The sequence below is a fragment of the Antechinus flavipes genome, chromosome 1, assembly GCF_016432865.1.
Source record: "Antechinus flavipes isolate AdamAnt ecotype Samford, QLD, Australia chromosome 1, AdamAnt_v2, whole genome shotgun sequence".
In the NCBI taxonomy this organism is placed as follows: domain Eukaryota; kingdom Metazoa; phylum Chordata; class Mammalia; order Dasyuromorphia; family Dasyuridae; genus Antechinus; species Antechinus flavipes.
Window position 1 is genome coordinate 538059698 of NC_067398.1, and position 18186 is coordinate 538077883.

At 35.5% G+C, this 18186-nt stretch overlaps 2 protein-coding genes across 3 annotated transcripts in view; one reads left to right on the forward strand and one right to left on the reverse strand.

Annotated features, from left to right (window-relative positions):
- The window catches only part of KIAA0319 (KIAA0319 ortholog), a 129945-nt gene extending 126590 nt beyond the window's left edge, over positions 1–3355 (forward strand). For both annotated transcript variants that reach the window (XM_051970605.1, XM_051970606.1), the window contains one exon: positions 2672–3355. In XM_051970605.1, the coding sequence (XP_051826565.1) occupies positions 2672–2847 (176 nt within the window). In that variant the 3' untranslated portion in view covers positions 2848–3355. The remainder of the gene's footprint in view (positions 1–2671) is intronic.
- An 8880-nt stretch (positions 3356–12235) lies between these two features.
- The window catches only part of ALDH5A1 (aldehyde dehydrogenase 5 family member A1), a 40729-nt gene continuing 34778 nt past the window's right edge, over positions 12236–18186 (reverse strand). Inside the window, exon 10 of the mRNA XM_051970608.1 lies at positions 12236–16317. Within this exon, the coding sequence (XP_051826568.1) occupies positions 16112–16317 (206 nt within the window). The 3' untranslated portion in view covers positions 12236–16111. The remainder of the gene's footprint in view (positions 16318–18186) is intronic.

The following is an 18186-nucleotide window of genomic DNA, read 5'->3' on the forward strand; positions in this document are numbered from 1 at the left end:
AAGAAAGTCTTTGGTAGGAAATGGCATCTGAACTAATGAAAGCCAGATTCTAGGAGGGGAAAACATTTTTAGCAAAGGCATGAGCGTGAGAGATGGAATCACAAATTCCCTAAATCAAAGCTTCTTAAACTCTGGGTTGTGATCCCATATAGAATCACACAGCTGAATGTGTGGGTCATGAAATTGTGATTTATTATTAATAAATGTTTGATTTGTATACCTATTTTATTAAACACTTATATTTATATACCTGGGACATTGTAAAAATTTTGGGGACAAAAAGAGATCACCAATAGAAAAAGTTTAAGAAGCCCTATCCTAAATAGCTAATAAATCAGCTGTCATAGAACATATGGTAGAACATATCAAAAGAGAATAATATTAGATATCTAAAAAGGTAGATTGTGAAGAGATTTAAGTGTCATACTGTGGGAAGACACAGAGATGAGGAGATTTAATGGCACAGTGAGTCAGTCAATCTATGCTATGGAGAGCATAAAGGGGATTAATATGAGTAAGTCTAGAAAAGTTTCAATGAAATTATGCAGGATTTGAAATACCAGAGTCAGTGGTTCATATTTTAAAAGGTAATAGGGAGCCAATGAAGATTTTTGAGCAAGAGAATGGCGTGGTTAAAGATATATAAGAGAAAATGATTTTGGCAGTAGGGTGGAAGATGAATTGGAAAAAAGTAAAGACTGGAACAAAGTGACACCAATTAGGAACTTATTGCAGTGGTCTGGGAGAGTAGTGATAAGTGCCTGAATGAAGATAATACCATGTAAGTTTGGGGGGGGGGGGAGACAACAAATGTAAAAAGACTGTTGTGGAGGTAGAATCTCTAAGACTTGACAGCAAAGTAGACATGAGAGAGGATCTAGTTACAGACTCAGGATTGTGAATTTGAGTGACTAAAAGGATGGGTGGGAACTGCAACAGAAAAGGGATTACTTTACTGGTAAAGGTCAAGAGTTGTGTTTTAGTTCTGTTGTGGTTTGGGACACATCCTAAGTAGGCAGCTGCTGATGTGGGAATGGAGCGCAAGAAGCTAGGGTAAATATGCAGTCATCTGCATGGACATGGTCACTAAACCCATAGGATCTGCTATGATCATTAAGTGAGAAAATATAGAGAGGAGAAGTCTTAGGACTGAGCCTTGAGAGACAAGGCTTTGGATTCAGAGAGGAAGTCTGCTTTTGGCTTCTTTTGATTACTGAGAATTAATTTAAGCAGCATTTAATAAGCAAATCCTGATTCTGTGAGGGCACTTGAATTCCCATCCAAAGAACAATATAGTTAATTATGACTTTTCCAAGCTGCCAACTCTTGATTCACAGCAGAATTTATTACTGCAATTATATTTAATTATAATTGAAGTTCCAAGGGCAAAAGATAACCTTAGGTTTATGTGTAGTGTCTTTGTTCAAATACTTAAAATGTTTCCTCATGTATAATAACACGCTACTTTTATTACATCTTTCTTTAAAATCAGTTCCCAATACTAGCTTCTCTTTTGCTTTTAACAGAAACATCATTCTGCATCTGAGCCCTCCTAATACAGTTTCCCCATTTAAGTGATTTCTCTAATTGTATAACCAGAATTTAGCATAGTTCTTTATATATAGTGTTTAATAAATGCTTTTTAAAAAATCCAATTATTCTCTTAAGAGTAGTAGTCATTTATGACTCTTCTCCTTTGACTCCCATACCTTATCACCAAGTCCATCTTTCCTCCATAATGTCTTCTGTATCTGTTTTTTTTTTTTTTTTCCTACCAGCACTACTCTAATTTAACTTCATCACCTCACATCTCTGCTACTGTAATCGTTTCTCAACAGATCTCTTTGAATTTAGGCTCTTCCACTTTTGTTTTTTCTCCCCTATACACCATGGCCAGATAAATCTTCCTAAAACATTCAGTTAATCACTGAATTTTCAGTAGTTGCTTGCTGCTCAAAGGCTAAAGTCCAAACTTCCCTGACAAATATACAAGGCTTTCTACAATTTGCCCACAAACAATTTATCCAAGTTTATCTGTAACTACTGCTCTACATAAAATTGTACCTCAAAAACTCTGTATACATAGAATCTTAAGATTTTAAAGATTAATAAGACATTAGAAATCACCTTGTCAAATCTCATTTTACAAATACATAAAGTCTGAGTAAAGTACATAGTTTAAATAATATTAATTTTATATATTATTGTTGTTCCATTATTTCATTCATGTCCAACTTATCATGCCCGCTTTGGGGTTTCCTTAGCAAAGATACTGGAGTCTGGCTCATTATGAAACTGAGGCAAACAAGATTAAATGATTTGCACAGGATTACACAACTAGTAAGTGCCTGATGCCAGATTTTAACTCAGGAAGATGAGTCCTCCCAACTCCAGGCCCAGTATCCACTGTGATACTCAGCTGCCCAGTATTATATATTAATATGTATTATACGTAATATATATTAGTATGTTATATTAACATTAATATTAGATAATAATATCACATTTAGTTTTAGTATTACATAATAGTTATCACTTTTAAAAAATCATTTATTACTTATTTGGCATAACTTTAGTATTATATTTAGTTTAACCAGAAAAGTGTAAAGAACTAAGGGTAAAATAGAGAGTTTCTGCCCTAAATTCCTTTTTTTTTTGTGCTCATCCTCAGGAATTAAACACCGAAGCATAGACCAGAACTCCAGTCTGATGGTATCAGAGTCTGAATTTGAAAGTGATCAAGATACAATCTTCAGTCGAGAACTTGGAATGGAGAATTCAAAGAACTCTGTGTTTGGATCCATCAAAAATGGAATTACTTTCAATTATTGCTCCAAGGACAGATAGTTATGCTTGTTTTCAAGAGGGAGGAAATACTGAGCTGCCAGAAAAAGAATTTAATTGAGACTTCCCCCAACATGTTTTTTGGTTTTCAAAAACAAAATCTTCTTGTACAATAGGAAACAGAGACATAGTTCAGAGGAGGTTGGAACAAAAAATTAATTCTTGTTACCATTAAAATAGGAACAGGGAATACTAGCACATTTAACTCCTCTTTCATTGTGCTGAATATATAATCCCACATTTTAAAGACTTACTTGTTGGGGATTTTGACACCCAAAATCATTAATTAGGGTGGTTATTATTGGAAAGAAAGATAACGTTAAGCTTTAAGCTACAATTTATACCTTACATTTGGTTTTCCATCATTAGAAGCTGTGTACAAAGTTGGTGCAATAGTGTTTTAAGGCTTTATATAAAATAGCCTATATTTAAATAGAGCTTAACATGTAATTACAGCTCCATCTTCAGAAATAGAGCTTTTTCAAGTTAAATAAAAACAAGGACTGTAAAACAGACTCTTTTTTTTTTTATTTTAATTTGCCAATATATTGTCTATGGTAGCACATATTAGATTTGATTGTGAGTCCAAAAGCATACTAAGGCATTACCCCAACTGAGGACTTCTAGGCTCCAGAGAGAAGCAGCATTCACCTTGCTCCCAACCACACATATTTTTACATGTCCCTAAATTATTTTTGAAACCTGATTAATAATTTTAAAAATAAGACAAATATTGCTGAATAGAGATGAGGAATGAGAAGGGAGACAGAATTTAAGCCTTATTAATTGCAAACTAGAGTGCCACAATCTTAGGAGAGAAAACTATAACTGCTTTAGGTCTTGTCAATTGGACTAGATTAACCTCTAATCTATGGTGGCTAAAGCCCAACAGAGTAGACTAGAGATAGGAGAGTCTGGAACGAAACTAGTTTAATGTTAAAGTGAGAGAAATGACTTGCAAACAAGGAGGAACATGTGCAGGGGCCATACCCCTAGTGGTTGGACTCAAGGCACTGTGAGGAAATTTCAGTACTTATATCAATGATTGTGCAGTGAGCTGTAGCTCTGACAATGAAGGATAACAGCAATAAGGTGACACCTTTGATTGATAGCAGGGCTTTGTGACCAGAACTTGTCTGAGCTTGTCCAGTGCTTATCTGAGCTCAGAGATTGCCTGGTACTGGTTGAAGCAATACAATAATTATGAGATTTTTGCCAGAGGGAGACATCATCCAGAGGGAAAGTGCAAAGGATTGTTGTTATGTCAAGCTCAGGGCACAGCCTGCTTGTGCTGGGTCTTAGTTCTTGAAAATAGGGTGTCTCATAATATCTTGGCAATTTTGATGCAGTTTTCATTTTTCATTCCCTACCTAGTTTTCTATACTTTTAAAACTGGGAGAATAATTTTTAAAAAGCATTTCAAAAGAGTTGCAAATAATAGACTATTTCATGAGAACAATTTGGTCAAACAATTGTTATCCACAAGGAAAAATGGATTGCTATGGAATCCTCCCTCATTGGGGTGTTCAAACAAAGAACAGATACTTAGTTGTATATTGGTTATGTTATAGGGATTTTTGTTCAGTTATGGCCGAGTTGTATTAGATAACCTCAGGGATTTCATCCAGTGTTAAGATTCTGTGACTATGAACTTGGCTTTCATCTGGTATGCTTTAAAAACTCATACACAACACATTTCTGAGGGCCATTGCTAAAATTTTATCAGGAACAAGGGGAAAAGAGAAAAAATAAGTTCATGTCTGCCCATACCAACTTACATTGGGATTTAACTGAATTAAATCAAGTTTTCATTGTTTTTACCCCATTACCCACACTGAATGCAAGCTGTTAAGGTGGTCCCAGTCAGAATTTTTTGAGAACTAGACTGGCGAGTTGGACTGATCATAAATGAAAATCATCTTGTAGCCTCAAGCATGCCTTTATTGTAAGGGGCATTGAATTAAATAACTCTCTACTGTATCATCTGGAAAGAAGTGGACCTGCTTTGTATTAATAAAAACACAAATACAGCAGTTAAACTACTAGAGTGCAAGAGAGAAAATGTCATTAGGCAGATGAGAAAAACAGGCCAGCATCTTCTCCCTGCCTCCCTCCTCCTAATATTCATACGAGCAGAATATTTTTAATTGCTTTATTTTGCTGGTGAATGGGAAAGCAATAATGAGACTGTAATTGAAAACACATGTTCCCAATTATACATCTGCTTTTCAGAAAAATTGCCAATTAAAAATCATTCAGGATCAGATGGAATGTGTGCAGCTTCAGCAGCCTGAACTTACAACCCTGACACCTAGGTAGGCAGGTAAAGCTAGATTTCTAATTCAATAAACATTAAATAAGTAAGGCCAGGGCCTGCCTTACTTAGTGCAGCTATCCAAACAGGTGTCAAAAATGGTCCCCTTCCCTTTTGCTTACCTTTACTAGACTGGGCTACAAAAAAGTAAACAAGTGAAAAATAAAGTAGGATATTTTGGAATATACCTGGGATTACAACAGTGAATAAGTAGGCCATAATGAATGTGCAAAAAGAATGAGCCAAGAGCCACTTAGCAAATCTCTGTTATTATTAATATTCATTTCTATGTTTTTAAGAAAAATGATTACTGGCTTTTTATAAATAAGTTCTGGTTGGATCTTTTATGGGATTATCTGGAATTCCTATTCCCAAGATAAATTATAAAGGCTAAAGAAAGTTGATTGGACAGTAAATCCTCTCTCCTGTTGTAGTTATTTCTTTGTCACCCTCTCTTCCAGTTGCTTCAGCTCCCTTATTCAACATTATTTCTGATCCTCTCTCTTCTCCCCTGATATTATGGGCCAGAATTCTGAACTTGAAACAAGGAGCTAAGTCAGTGAGATTGATGAGACAATGGTTATCTACTTTAGCATGTTTCAGTATGATTAATTTAATCCTACAACAAATAATGGTTTCCTAGTGATATAATGATTGGTTTATACTCAGTGTGGAGCATATAAGCAGGGACTGAGAGCCACAGAAAAGCTTTCAGAGACAGAGAAGACAGGAGGGAGCTCAAGCTCTGGGAACCAAGGACGTTGTTCATTCGATCTTCAGTCAGGCCATTGGTGGCAGGCTCTCCTCCTGCACTTCCCCCACTAAGACCAAGGCCACATTGAAAGGTTCTCCAGAAAGCTGCCCAGCATCAGGCAAAGAGATAAAGGATTTGGACTTTAACCCCTGGCAACTCGTGATTACTGAACTGAAAAGAAGGCTGCTCCCAGAGACCCCAAGAAAACTAAAACAGAATATTATACACTTTTCCTCCATCCTCCCCTGCCAATATTTTTAAAAGTCCTTCCTCTTGAGGAAATCCTACCTGTTCCATCCATTATACTAAACCATTTTTGAAATATCAAATATCACTGTAGTATTGATCTTTTATGGCAAATAAGATATCATTAAGCCCTAAAATTTGTAGAAAGATTTCATAGTCAATTTCCTTCCCCATTTAATCAAAAAAATACCACATGTGTGGTCAGGCAGTGTCTATGGTAGGAGGAACTTACTCTATTCCTAAGGACACTAGCAGTTAAAGTGTACATTTCTCTATAAATTGAATTGGAATATGTCAGGTATTTTTTTGTCCTTTTGCCATTTATCCTACAGTTTCATTGACCATTAAGAATCTTAGGAAAGTGAATACCTGAGATTTTGCATAAGTACTCTAGGGTGGTAGGGAGTATACACCGAAGTTACCCCATAGGAGAGAGAACTCTAGGACTGTCCTTATAAAAATCTTAGTTGTAAGTCCAGCTGTAATAAAGGAAGAATCAATTTTCCAATGTGTCTTTAGGTTTATGATACCCACAGCTGGGAGTTTTTGCAGGTACTGAAAACAACCTTCTTTATGAAAAGCAATGAGATGGGAAATGGTTATTAACCAATATGTCAACGATGTTGCCGTGGCAGACAAGGCTAAGAAGCACCCTTCCCCTTGAATGTGAACATGTCACTATGGACTTTGTCCTAGGAATATTTGTAGAAAAATGTGTTACTTCATACCCTGATATTATACTAAACCATTTTTGAAATATCAAATGTATGTGCTCATCTTAATAAAACTTTTTCTCACTTAGTCCCTGTTCATTCTTACTTTTCTGAAGGGCTTCCGAGGCTTTAGTAGATAAGACAAAGTGGTGTTTGGAAAGGGCTGACAGTAAAGAGACCAAATTACTCAAAAGGCTTAGGGGTTACAATTACAGCTATGTAAATTTCTTTATCTTATGCAAACAAAGAGAAAAATGTATTCACACTATTCAGGATGGTGGTAAAAATATGGATTTCTAAAATGGACATCAAATTAAAAAAATTATGGCATAATAGATTCAGCTTTTTCTATTAGCTGCTACTAACAGTGCTATACTATTTGATTCAAACCTTTAAGCATCATTAAAAGTCTGATAATCTTTCAGGGTTGCAAAATAATAAAAATAATCAAATATCTAGTTACCAAAATAATTCTGAGAGGAGAGATATGACTGAGGTTACCAGATCAGTGCAAGTATTGTTCTTCAAGTTATCACTGTCAAAGCACTGTAGTATTGATCTTTTATGGCAAATAAGATATCATTAAGCCCTAAAATTTGTAGACAGATTTCATAGTCAATTTCCTTCCCTGAATAATAACTACAGGCAAAATGCTTTACATGTTATATCAGACTCCAGGCATCCTATACTTTTCAACAGTTTAACTTGGGAATCATTAAAAGCTCGTATCAATCTAACTACAAAGGCCATGGAATCTCTTCTGATGATGCTGAAGTTTCAAATAAAGGAATAATTTTGTAGTGGTTAATCACACATCTCTTGTGATTATATCAGTAATTCTGTTTTGCAGAAGTTGGATTAACCATAAGATTTCAAGACTGACAACACCAGAAGAAATTGCAAATTCTTATCATCTATCATAGCACTTAGAAATAATTGAAGGTAACATATTAAAGTTGAAATTACCAGAGAGCTAACATGTGTTGGAACAGAATATCTGGTAGTGTAGTTAGGATTGCACTCCTTTATTAGTTGTATGTCACAAGACCAATGTATTGTGGATTACATTTGTAAACTTCTGCCTTCCGAAACCTTTTAGGATTATGCCATTAAGAATGAGAAATCTTTTCTTCCTGCTTTAATAGCATTCTTTCCTCTGATATAATTTATTAACTTTTTTTACATTATTATTTGTTGTCCAGTTTGTTGTGAGATAAATCTAAAAAGTTAAAACAGTAGGATGAGGAAGATAAATCTAGTTGCAAAGATTGGCCCCAGCTGAGAATAGACCATCCCTTGTTAAGTACATTCCATCTTTGGCCAAGAGTCCATCATACTTTTATTTTAAGACCACATCTAGATGCCCATTTCTAGATACTATATCTTAAAAATGTTTTTGATAAGCTAGAGACTATCCAGAGAGGAAGGTCATCAGTTCAGTGAAGAACCTCAAGATCATGCCATACAAAGAATTGCCAAAGGAACTATAAATGTTTAGCCTAAGTTAAGATTTTGGGCACATAACTGTCTTTAAGTATATAGATACTAACGCGTCATTCACCTACCCAAAAGAAATCTGTTGCCTTTTGGATAAAATACAAAACACTCCACCTGGCTTTTGTAGCACTTTACAATATGACTCCCACTTACCTTTTCCAGCTAAGCCACATTTAATCTTCTTCACACACTTTAATCCAAACTGGCTGTCCTTCACGAGTGGAGCACCAGCCTTTCCTGCATCTGCCTGCTGAAAGAAGTCAGCTTTCTTTAAGTGAAGTTTATATACCAGGAAGCCTTTTGGGATTCCATCTCTCTCCCCACTCCTGTCTAGGTTTTAACCCCTTATTCTTGAAATCATATACTTTGTATTTACTTGCCTGTATATATGTGGTCTCCCTGAGAAAGGGGATGATTTTATTTTTGTCATATCTGCCTCCTGTCCCAGTGTCTTGCATGTGATTTATGTTTTTATAACTATTAAATTAAGGCCTGTTATGTGAAAGAGGGATCAGATTATGTTGTTTGGCAAAGCATAGAACTAAAAGGAATAAAGCAACAAAAAAGCAGATTAAAAACTTAATTTGAGGGCAAAGTTGCTAATGACCAAAGCTTCCCAAGGTGGGGACCGGGACGTCATGGGTTTCCCTTCTGGAAGTCTTCGAGCAAAGGCTGGCTGACCACTTGTTGGGTATGCTGTTCCTGGCAGATTAGATTGCCAACGTGGTTCCTTCCAACCCTGTAATGCTGTACCAAACTACAACAGCAGCACCTGATGCTGTTTCCAGAGAGCGACCATAATGGTCTGAGAAATCATTTTCCCTCCAAAATGAGACTCTGAAGTCTATGACTATACTTTTACTTTGACAGCCACAGTTTAAGCTTTCCTGCTCAGCCCAGAAGCACAAACCTATATAGACTTCTGCCTTACAACTCTCATTCCAAGGGTTGTGGGAGGAGATACCTTCCATCCCACTTACTCATCCCCATGCAAGTTAGGCTAATCTTACCTTGAAAAAGTATTGAAAACACAACATAAAGATGTAATTGGCTCAGTTGACATCCAATTTAGCATAGTGTCTGGTTCTTATAGAGGAAGACCTAAATTCAAATTGAGCTCAGACTCTTTTAGTTGTAAAACTACGGGCAAGTCATTAAATCTCTAATTTAGTTTCCTTATTATTATTTTCATCATTTGCTACTTAGCCTTAAGCACTGAATGGGTGCAGTCTCAATTTGAGACCTGTTGAAGACCTTAGTTTAAAAAGGCCCAAGGTCTCCCAGGATATCCAGGGCCATCTCCAGATCCAGGGCCATCTCCAGTCATCCTGGATCACTGGAGCCACTGGACCCTGATGCTCCGGAGGGGAAACTGAAGCAAGTAACTTCACGCAGTCCTCCCTCAGTTAAATCCAGTTTATTTGCATATCAGGGCTTTATGTCATGGTCCATTTCAAGAACCAAGTTCAAACAACAATCTGTAAAATGGGGTAATAGCAGCACTTACCTTCTGGGGTTGTGAGAATCGTGAGATAACGTTTTAAAAAGTTCTTATAACAGTGCATGGCACACAAAAAGTGCTACATATTAATTACTACTACTAAATGGCTACAAGGAGAGCTAAGTGCTTTCTGGTGATTAGCTATGGACTACAATAGCCAGCTCAGAAGCAGGAAAGCTTCATGTAGCTCAATCGATGTTATGACTAAGTAAATTTTCTTCGGTAAACTTGATGGTCAGTCAGGTGGTACAATAAATAAGAATGTGGGGTCAGTAGTTTGGAAGATCCGAGTTCCAATTCAGTCTCAGGCACTTACTAGCTATGTGACCTTACATAAGTCACATAACTCTGTTTGCCTCAGTTCCTTATCTATAAAATGAGCTGGAAAAAAAATGTCCAACAATTCCAGTATCTTTGCCAAGAAAACCCCAAATAGGGTCAAGAAGAGTGAGACATAACTGAACAGCAACAAAAAACTATTGAATGACCTACAGGTATCTTATTTCATTCTATTATTGAACTACAAGAGAACTAGTCTGAACTGGCTATCAGACCAGGGATAAAAACCATATTTGAAATAATACAGCACTGGCATCAAAATCAGGAAAACCCTGAGTTCTAATCTTGTCTCTGACATACTGACTCACATGATCTTGTGCAAGTAATTTATTCTCAGTAATCCAAGATCATGATGGGGCAGATCTGTACTAATAGATAAAGGGGATTTCTTCACAGGGAATGCCCTAAACCATTGAAATCACAGGTCTAGTTAAAAAAAAAAAAAAAACTTAAAAAAAAGTGCATCAGATAATAAACACATTCTAGGATCAAAAAATTATTTGGGAGGGAAGAAATGGATATAATACCCTTTCATTTTATTCCTCAAAAGAATGGATCTTGATCTCAGATTCTTCAGAAGGGAATTAAAAAAAAGGAAAATGAAAAATATTGGAGGGAATATGGGAATATTCACTATTGGTCAAGTTGTGAACTGATCTAACCATTCTGGAGAACAATTTGGAACTATGTCCAAAGGGCTATAAAACTGTGTATAAATACATCAGTACCACTGCCAGGTCTGTATCCCAAAGACATTTTTTGAAAAAGGGAAAAGGATCTTTTGTGCAACAATATTATGCTGTTATATTTTGTTTTAATATTTTGTTATAAATATTTTATATTTTAACATATATATTTATAATATTTTTATGATAAGAATTGGAAATTGAGGGGATGCCCATCAACTGGGAAACACCTGAACAAGTTGTGATATATGGTTGTGATAAAATATTATTGTGCTATAAATGACAAGCAAGATGATTTCAGAAAAACTATATATGAACTGATACAAAATGAAGTGTGCAGAACCAAGAGAACATTGTACACAATGATAGCAATATTTTAGGGTGAAGAACTATGAATAACTTTTAGCTATTCCCAAGCAGTACAATTTTTCAAGTGCAATCCCAGAAGACTCATGATGAAGTATGCTCTAGAGAGCACCACTAGAGAAAGATTTTATGTTGTTTGAATACAGACTGAAACATGCTGTTTTTCTCTTTCTTCCTTTTTTCATCCTTTTTTGTTTGAGTCTTCTTATACAAAATGACTAATGTGGAAATTTTTACATGATGGCATATGCTTAACTTATATCACACTTTTCCCATCCAAGGGAAAAGGAAAAGGAGGGAAGAAGAGATATAATTTGGGACTCAAAACTTAAGAAAACCCCATAATGTTAGAAAATAGTTTTAATTAGAATGTAATTAGAAAAACATAAAATATTATTTTAAAAAGTGAATCCAAGGTATGAGGTTACACAAAATAATCATCAATTGAGAATGCCTAAACAAACTGCTACATAAATACAATATTAATTTTTTGTTGTTCAGTCATGTCTGATACTCTGTGATCCCATTTGGGGTTTCTTTGGCAAAGATATTGAACTGGTTTGCCATGTCCTTCTTCATCTCATTTTACAGATAAGCAGCTAAAGGAAACAGGGTATAAGTGACATGTCCAGGGTCACTCAGCTAGTGAGTTAGGTCAAATTTCAATTCAGGAAGATGAATCTTCCTGACATTAGGAATATTAATTGCTGTAATTTAATATTTACCAGAAGCAGTTAGGTAACACTCTGGATAGAGCATTGGGCTGAGTCAGGAATACTCAAGTTCAAATAACAAGAAAATGAAAGGGAACTTCAGGGGATCACTCATTAACTCTGACATTTGGTAAGTTTACCTCCAAATCCCATGAGGTAATGACACATGCATTAGAATTAGTTCCTAATAAAAAAACATAAATAAAAAAAAGATAATCCAACTGAAAAAATAAACCAATCCCAGCACAGAAATGGGAAATGCTATTGTTAAAAATGAATGTTTATTAACTGCATATAATCCAATTCTCTGGAAAGCATACACTAATACAGTCATTTGTATACACACACACACACAGAAGAAAAATGAGAATTCACAAAAATGAGCTTACGTATACACAGTCAACAGTTAAGATTTAAGAACATTTCCTGTTACATACTTGCTTGCATTTTTTCCCCACATAGTTTAACAATAAAAATAACACTAGGAAAAATCTTCAGTCAATAATCTAAAAATTAGCTGCATGTGAATTATTAAAATAGTGGAGATCCACCCTTACAGAGAGATCATCTGGCAAGTTTTAAAACACAACAATGAGAACAGAACAATAGATTGGGTTACATTGTGCTTCTGAACTTTATTCTCCCTGGCTGTTTCCACCAAAATAAACTTTGGAAAAAAAAAAAGAAAAAGCATTTTTGCCTTAAGACAAAAACATCTTTCAAAAAAGTCAGATATAAATCATCCCTTAAAAATTAGCGCAATCTACCAAAATATCAGCAGCAAAGGAACACTGTAGTATGTAGTTAGAAGCAAATGAAGAAACTTTTTTTTTTCCAGACCAATGGATTTAATTTCTGGATAATTTCATTTTGGGTATATGGCAATGGTAGAGAACCTCTGTTCTTAGCATACTATTATCTATACAGAATGAAGATTCTTTTAATCTGGAATTGATCATTACCTGGTAAATAAGAAAAAACATGTTCTAAATCCGGATACTGAACTTCTGCATAACCATGTAAAAAAACATGAACATAATGATTCATCTGCCAGACAAGTCATCAGTCTTAGGAAGGACAAAAAAACTGCTCACTGAAAACAAATCCTCCTCCCTTGCCACACTATCTTTTTTCCTATTTAAATATTTTATTGATTTTTTTTCCTCTTCTGTCACTTTCGACTCCCTCTTTTGTAACAAGTACAAACAAATGAAACAAATCAACATGTCCCATCTTAATGAACAGTTATCTTTTTTACTCATTAAAAGTAAAATTTAATCAGTAATATGATGATGGGGGCTGTGGTCTTATATACTTTGTTGAATCTCCAGGGGTTCTACTATATAGTAAAATTATCTAGATGTTTAGAAGTTCAATAATACCTCTTTTAATCTTTTCAAAACCCAAGATTACTGATTTCTAAAAAACAAGAGAATATTTTTTATTTTGTGTTTTCTTTAGTGGCAACAATGGCCTTGAGAAGTTCACATGTGATTGTACAAAAATGTTTAAAATGGAAGAGTCATCAATACTCTGGGAATACATCACTTTATGGTGCTCTACATGTTACTAGTAGTAGTAGTTCTCAGCATGTCACTCTGAAATTAAATATGATTCGTTTTTCTTTTTGGGCCTAGGGTTAGGGTGTGAGATGAAACACCAAATAGCTTCAAGAAGAACTGGTATTAATATGAACACAAAGATTTTTCTGACTTTTCCAATGCCTAACATAATTTTAATTCCACTTTGGAGTGAAGATTAAGGAAAAAGAATAAGAGGTTAAGTATTAGATGGGCTTCAGAAATGCAGTTCTACATCAGGCTCAGGATTATCATTTCATTCCCATCTCTCTTCTACTCTCTTTAATGTCTTGGGGAATTTGTGCAAAAGAGTGTAGAGGAGAATGGAGAGTCAGCTCAGAAATTAAACACTATCATTTTTTATTTAGTGTTAGAGAATATTCCCCTCCAAAGTATCAGTTTATAAGTATCAAGAAAGAGAAATAAATATGCCCCATAGACATCATCAAGGAATAAGAGATGTTCTTAATTTAATGCAATCTGAGGGTCCTTTATAAATTAGATTATGCACAATAGTCAGTGAAATTTCCAATTAATTCAATTTGTGATGAATATAAAATCCTCAGGTGTTCATCCTCCAGAGCACCCAATCTCAAATTATGGAAAATCTACATAGGTTCATAGTTCTTAGGATTCAAAGTTGACAAGAATCTTCAAGGTTTATCTAGATCAATTCTAACACTTTGTAGACGACAAAACCCAGAGATGGGAAGTAATTTGCTTGAGCTCCTTTGCAAAGCAACAGAGCCAAAAACTCTGATCCTTCCTCCACAACAGGTGTTCTTCTCCTACCTTTCTCTTTTTTCAAATTGAATATGAGTTTCCGTTTTTGAGGAGAGAAAAAAATCCCCTCTAAAGTAGAACTGGGAGAAAGGCCTATAGATCAGTTGTCACTTAGCCTGCAGGATAATTGCCCAAACCAGTTTAAAACATAATTGGGGGTGGGGCAATTAGGAGGTGCAGTAGATAAAGCACCAGCCCTGAAGTCAGGAGGACCTGAATTCAAATCTGGCCTCAGACACTTAATACTTCCTAGCTGTGTGACCCTGGACAAGTCACTTAACCTTAATTGCCTCAGCAAAAAAAACAAAACATAATTGGGAAGAAAACAAATTAACAAAATTAGCAAATTAATTTTAAGAATTAACAACACAAATACAATAGAATATAGGTAATGATCACATGTAGTTTTACATAATTTGGTGGCCCTCTGTTTCTATTTTAATTAGATACCACTGCCATAAGAGATCATCCCTCGGTCTTCAATAGAACTAACTTTAAGGCAGTCCTCTTGGACATAAAGTAGGGCTAGCCAGAGGATCCTGTGTTAAGATCTTCTGTAGGCTCATCTCACTGTACGTCTAAGTTTCAAGAGTAGAGCTGACTGGGAATACTGCTGTTAACAGTAATAATCATAACTGGATCAAAAGAGTAGTAGCCTGGAATTGTGGGATGAACACTTAGGTCATATATCAGGTAACCTACTTCACTAATTACTAGCAATATAATCATGTACAAATTGCTTTAAATCTCAGTTTCTTCATCTGTAAAATGGAGATAATAATACGACAGCACCTACCTCTGGTTCAGTGCAATGGAAAGTCATTTGCAAACTGCAGAGGGCTATGAGCTACGATAATGACTAAATGTCACTCTCATTTTTCCAAAATAGTTATCTTCTTTCTATGAAGGCCTGCACACAATTTGCTCCTATGAAGGAGCATAATCTATGCTCCTGTGAATTAGAAAGGGCCATGCGCATTATTAGCACTTTTCAGATGAGATGACTGAAGGCTGGAGACATAACGGTTTGCCAAAATCTCATGTTAGTAGTTTAGATACCCAAGTCTAAGTATACCGACTTCTAGTCTGGAGATCTCTTCCAAACTCTATACAGTTCTCAGCTGTAGTCCTCTGCTTACTTCCTAAATGAGGAAAATAGGTGAAAACAGAGCCAACATTTTTTTTCCCTTTTCAATAAACCCAAGTTGTAGGATTCATTTTTCAGAAGTGAGCCAGAGAGAGAAAAAGAGAGGAAGTGTTCCTTCTGTCCACAAAGAAACACACTGTACTGTTTCAAACTGTTTTTAAAAATAGGCCAGATTGCACCTCGATGGCAACGCCCAGGCAGCCAGAATGTGCAAGAAGGCATTTTCTCCGGGCCCGCCATAGTATGGGAGCCTTGTTAGAGATGGAATGGGCTTAAGATATGGTTATTCTGGTGCTTTCGGTACTAACCATCCCCTCCGAACCATGGCGAGAGGGACATTCTTCTTCTCGGGAGGGGAAGGCAGCACCACGGTAAGGCTGGAAATCACGACCTGAAAGTCCACCTCAAAGCAGAAAGGACACTTAACATGTTTCACCTCTTGTTCTAGTCAAGTATCTGAGGAACGCTGTCAGCTAACTCACAGAATGATGTGGGACTGGATGAGTGAGGTTTTTAAAAATTCACATTTATGGGTCTCTAAAGATTTATTAAAAATATATTAGATGGCATTTCTCTACACACGTAGAGGGATTTTTTTCCCCCTTGGCTACAGAACACCTGATGATTCCTATAAGCCACCATAACACACATACTTCAGTTCCAGATATTCATCAATACCATACTTTGAGCCTTCTCGTCCAAGACCAGATTGCTTCACCCCACCGAAGGGGCATTCCACTGTGGACAACAGTCCCTCATTAACCCCAACCATACCAACTTCCAGTTGCTCAGCCACCCTCCAGATCTGCGCTGGATCCTGAGAGTAAAAATAACCTGTCACAGGGACAAGAAGATTTATATGCAATAAGATTATATTTAAAACTATAGTCACTCATTATTTTTGCCCTCTCAGATCCTGTCACCCATTCTTCCCTTGTGTCACCTCAGATAACTAGATGGCGTAGTGGACAGAATGCAAGCATAAAGATCCTGAGTTTATTATATTATGTTATATTATATTATATTATAGTATAGTATATTAGCTATATATAAACATAGGCAAGTTATTTTATTTCCATGCTTCAGTTTTCCCTTCTGTAAAATGTAAATTTATAACACCTACTTCATAAGGCTGTTGTGAAATGAAATAATGCATGTCAAGTGCTTTACAAAGTTTAAAGTACTACATTTTGTTTTCTAAGTGTTTTTTCTTTTCTTGATCTGATTTTTCTTGTGCAGCAAGATAAATATGTATACATATATTGGATTTAACATATATTTTAACACATTTAGCATGTATGGGACTATCATCTAGGAGAGGGCGTGGGGGAAAAGAGGGGAAAATTTGTAACAGAGGGTTTCGCAAGGGTCAATATTGAAAAATTACCCATGTGTATGTTTTGGAAATAAAAAAGCTTTAATAAAATTTAAAAAAAATTTCAACTTAACATAAGGTTTTGCAAAAGGGAATGTTAAAAACTATCTTTGCATGTTTTTGGAAAAATAATATACTATTAAATACATTAAAAAAATAAAGTTTAAAGCACTAGATAAATGTCATTTATTGTTATTTTTTATATTCTACTGTCCCTATTCTAGCTTAGCCTTAGACCACTATTTTGCAATAGCCTCCAAAATGGGCTCACTGACACCTGGCATTTCTTCCTTGACTCCACCTCAAACCATACTACACACAGCTTCATTTTCTAAAACCAATGTTTTGATCAGGTAATCTTCCCACTCCCAAATATCCCATAGTTCTCTATAGCCAAACTCCTTTGACTGACATTCCTAATCTTCTACAAACTAGGTAAAATACCTTTTTTAATCAGCTGATATTTATTAAGATCTATTAAGTGACAAGCACGGATATAAAGCTTTCCAATTTTATTTCCTACTATACTTCCTTACATGAACCTTCCACTCTAGTTAAGCTATTCTAATGAGGATTCCCTTAATACATTTTTATGTCTTCTTTCCTTATGCTTTTGTTATAGAATTCTTCCCCAAAGGAATGCCTGTCTTCACCTCCACCACCTGCTTAAAATATGAATACTGGCCACCTTCCCTGTGAAGGCCTCCTGATCAACTCAGTCAGTGACTTCTTGCTTCCCTGAGCACCTAACGTGCTTTTGTCTGTACCACTTACCATATGTTTAAATGCCATGCCTTATACTGTAATTGTCTTTTTTTATGATGGCTATTATGTACAGATGACATGGCTGTGTGACTTTAGACAAATCACTTAAACTTTAGGCAAATCTAAGACAAGTTTCAAAGAAGGTGCTGACCTGCACTGGTACATTCAGGACAATGAAGTTACAAGTCTAAATCCCATCTCTATGGCTTAATTTAATATAGCTTACATTATATTTATTATATTATTATAATATATGTTATTATATATTACAGTTATAGCTTACATTTTTTGTATTAGATGTACAAAAAAATCTACTAGGTACAGAAAGGATCTTCTTATCTTTAATAGGTAGTAGATACATATTCACTTAATCACGGAAATTATTCCTCTGTTCCCTCACACACTCACATATGCTTTTAACCAAGTCAAAAACACAAGGTGGCTACTTATTTTGGCAAATGTCACTAGATATTTTTCCTCTTCTCTGCTCCCTTGGTCAGTTCCAGACAAATAGAAAAGCTGTTTGTGGATCAATTCCAATACATTTTCTAAGCTACTTTCTA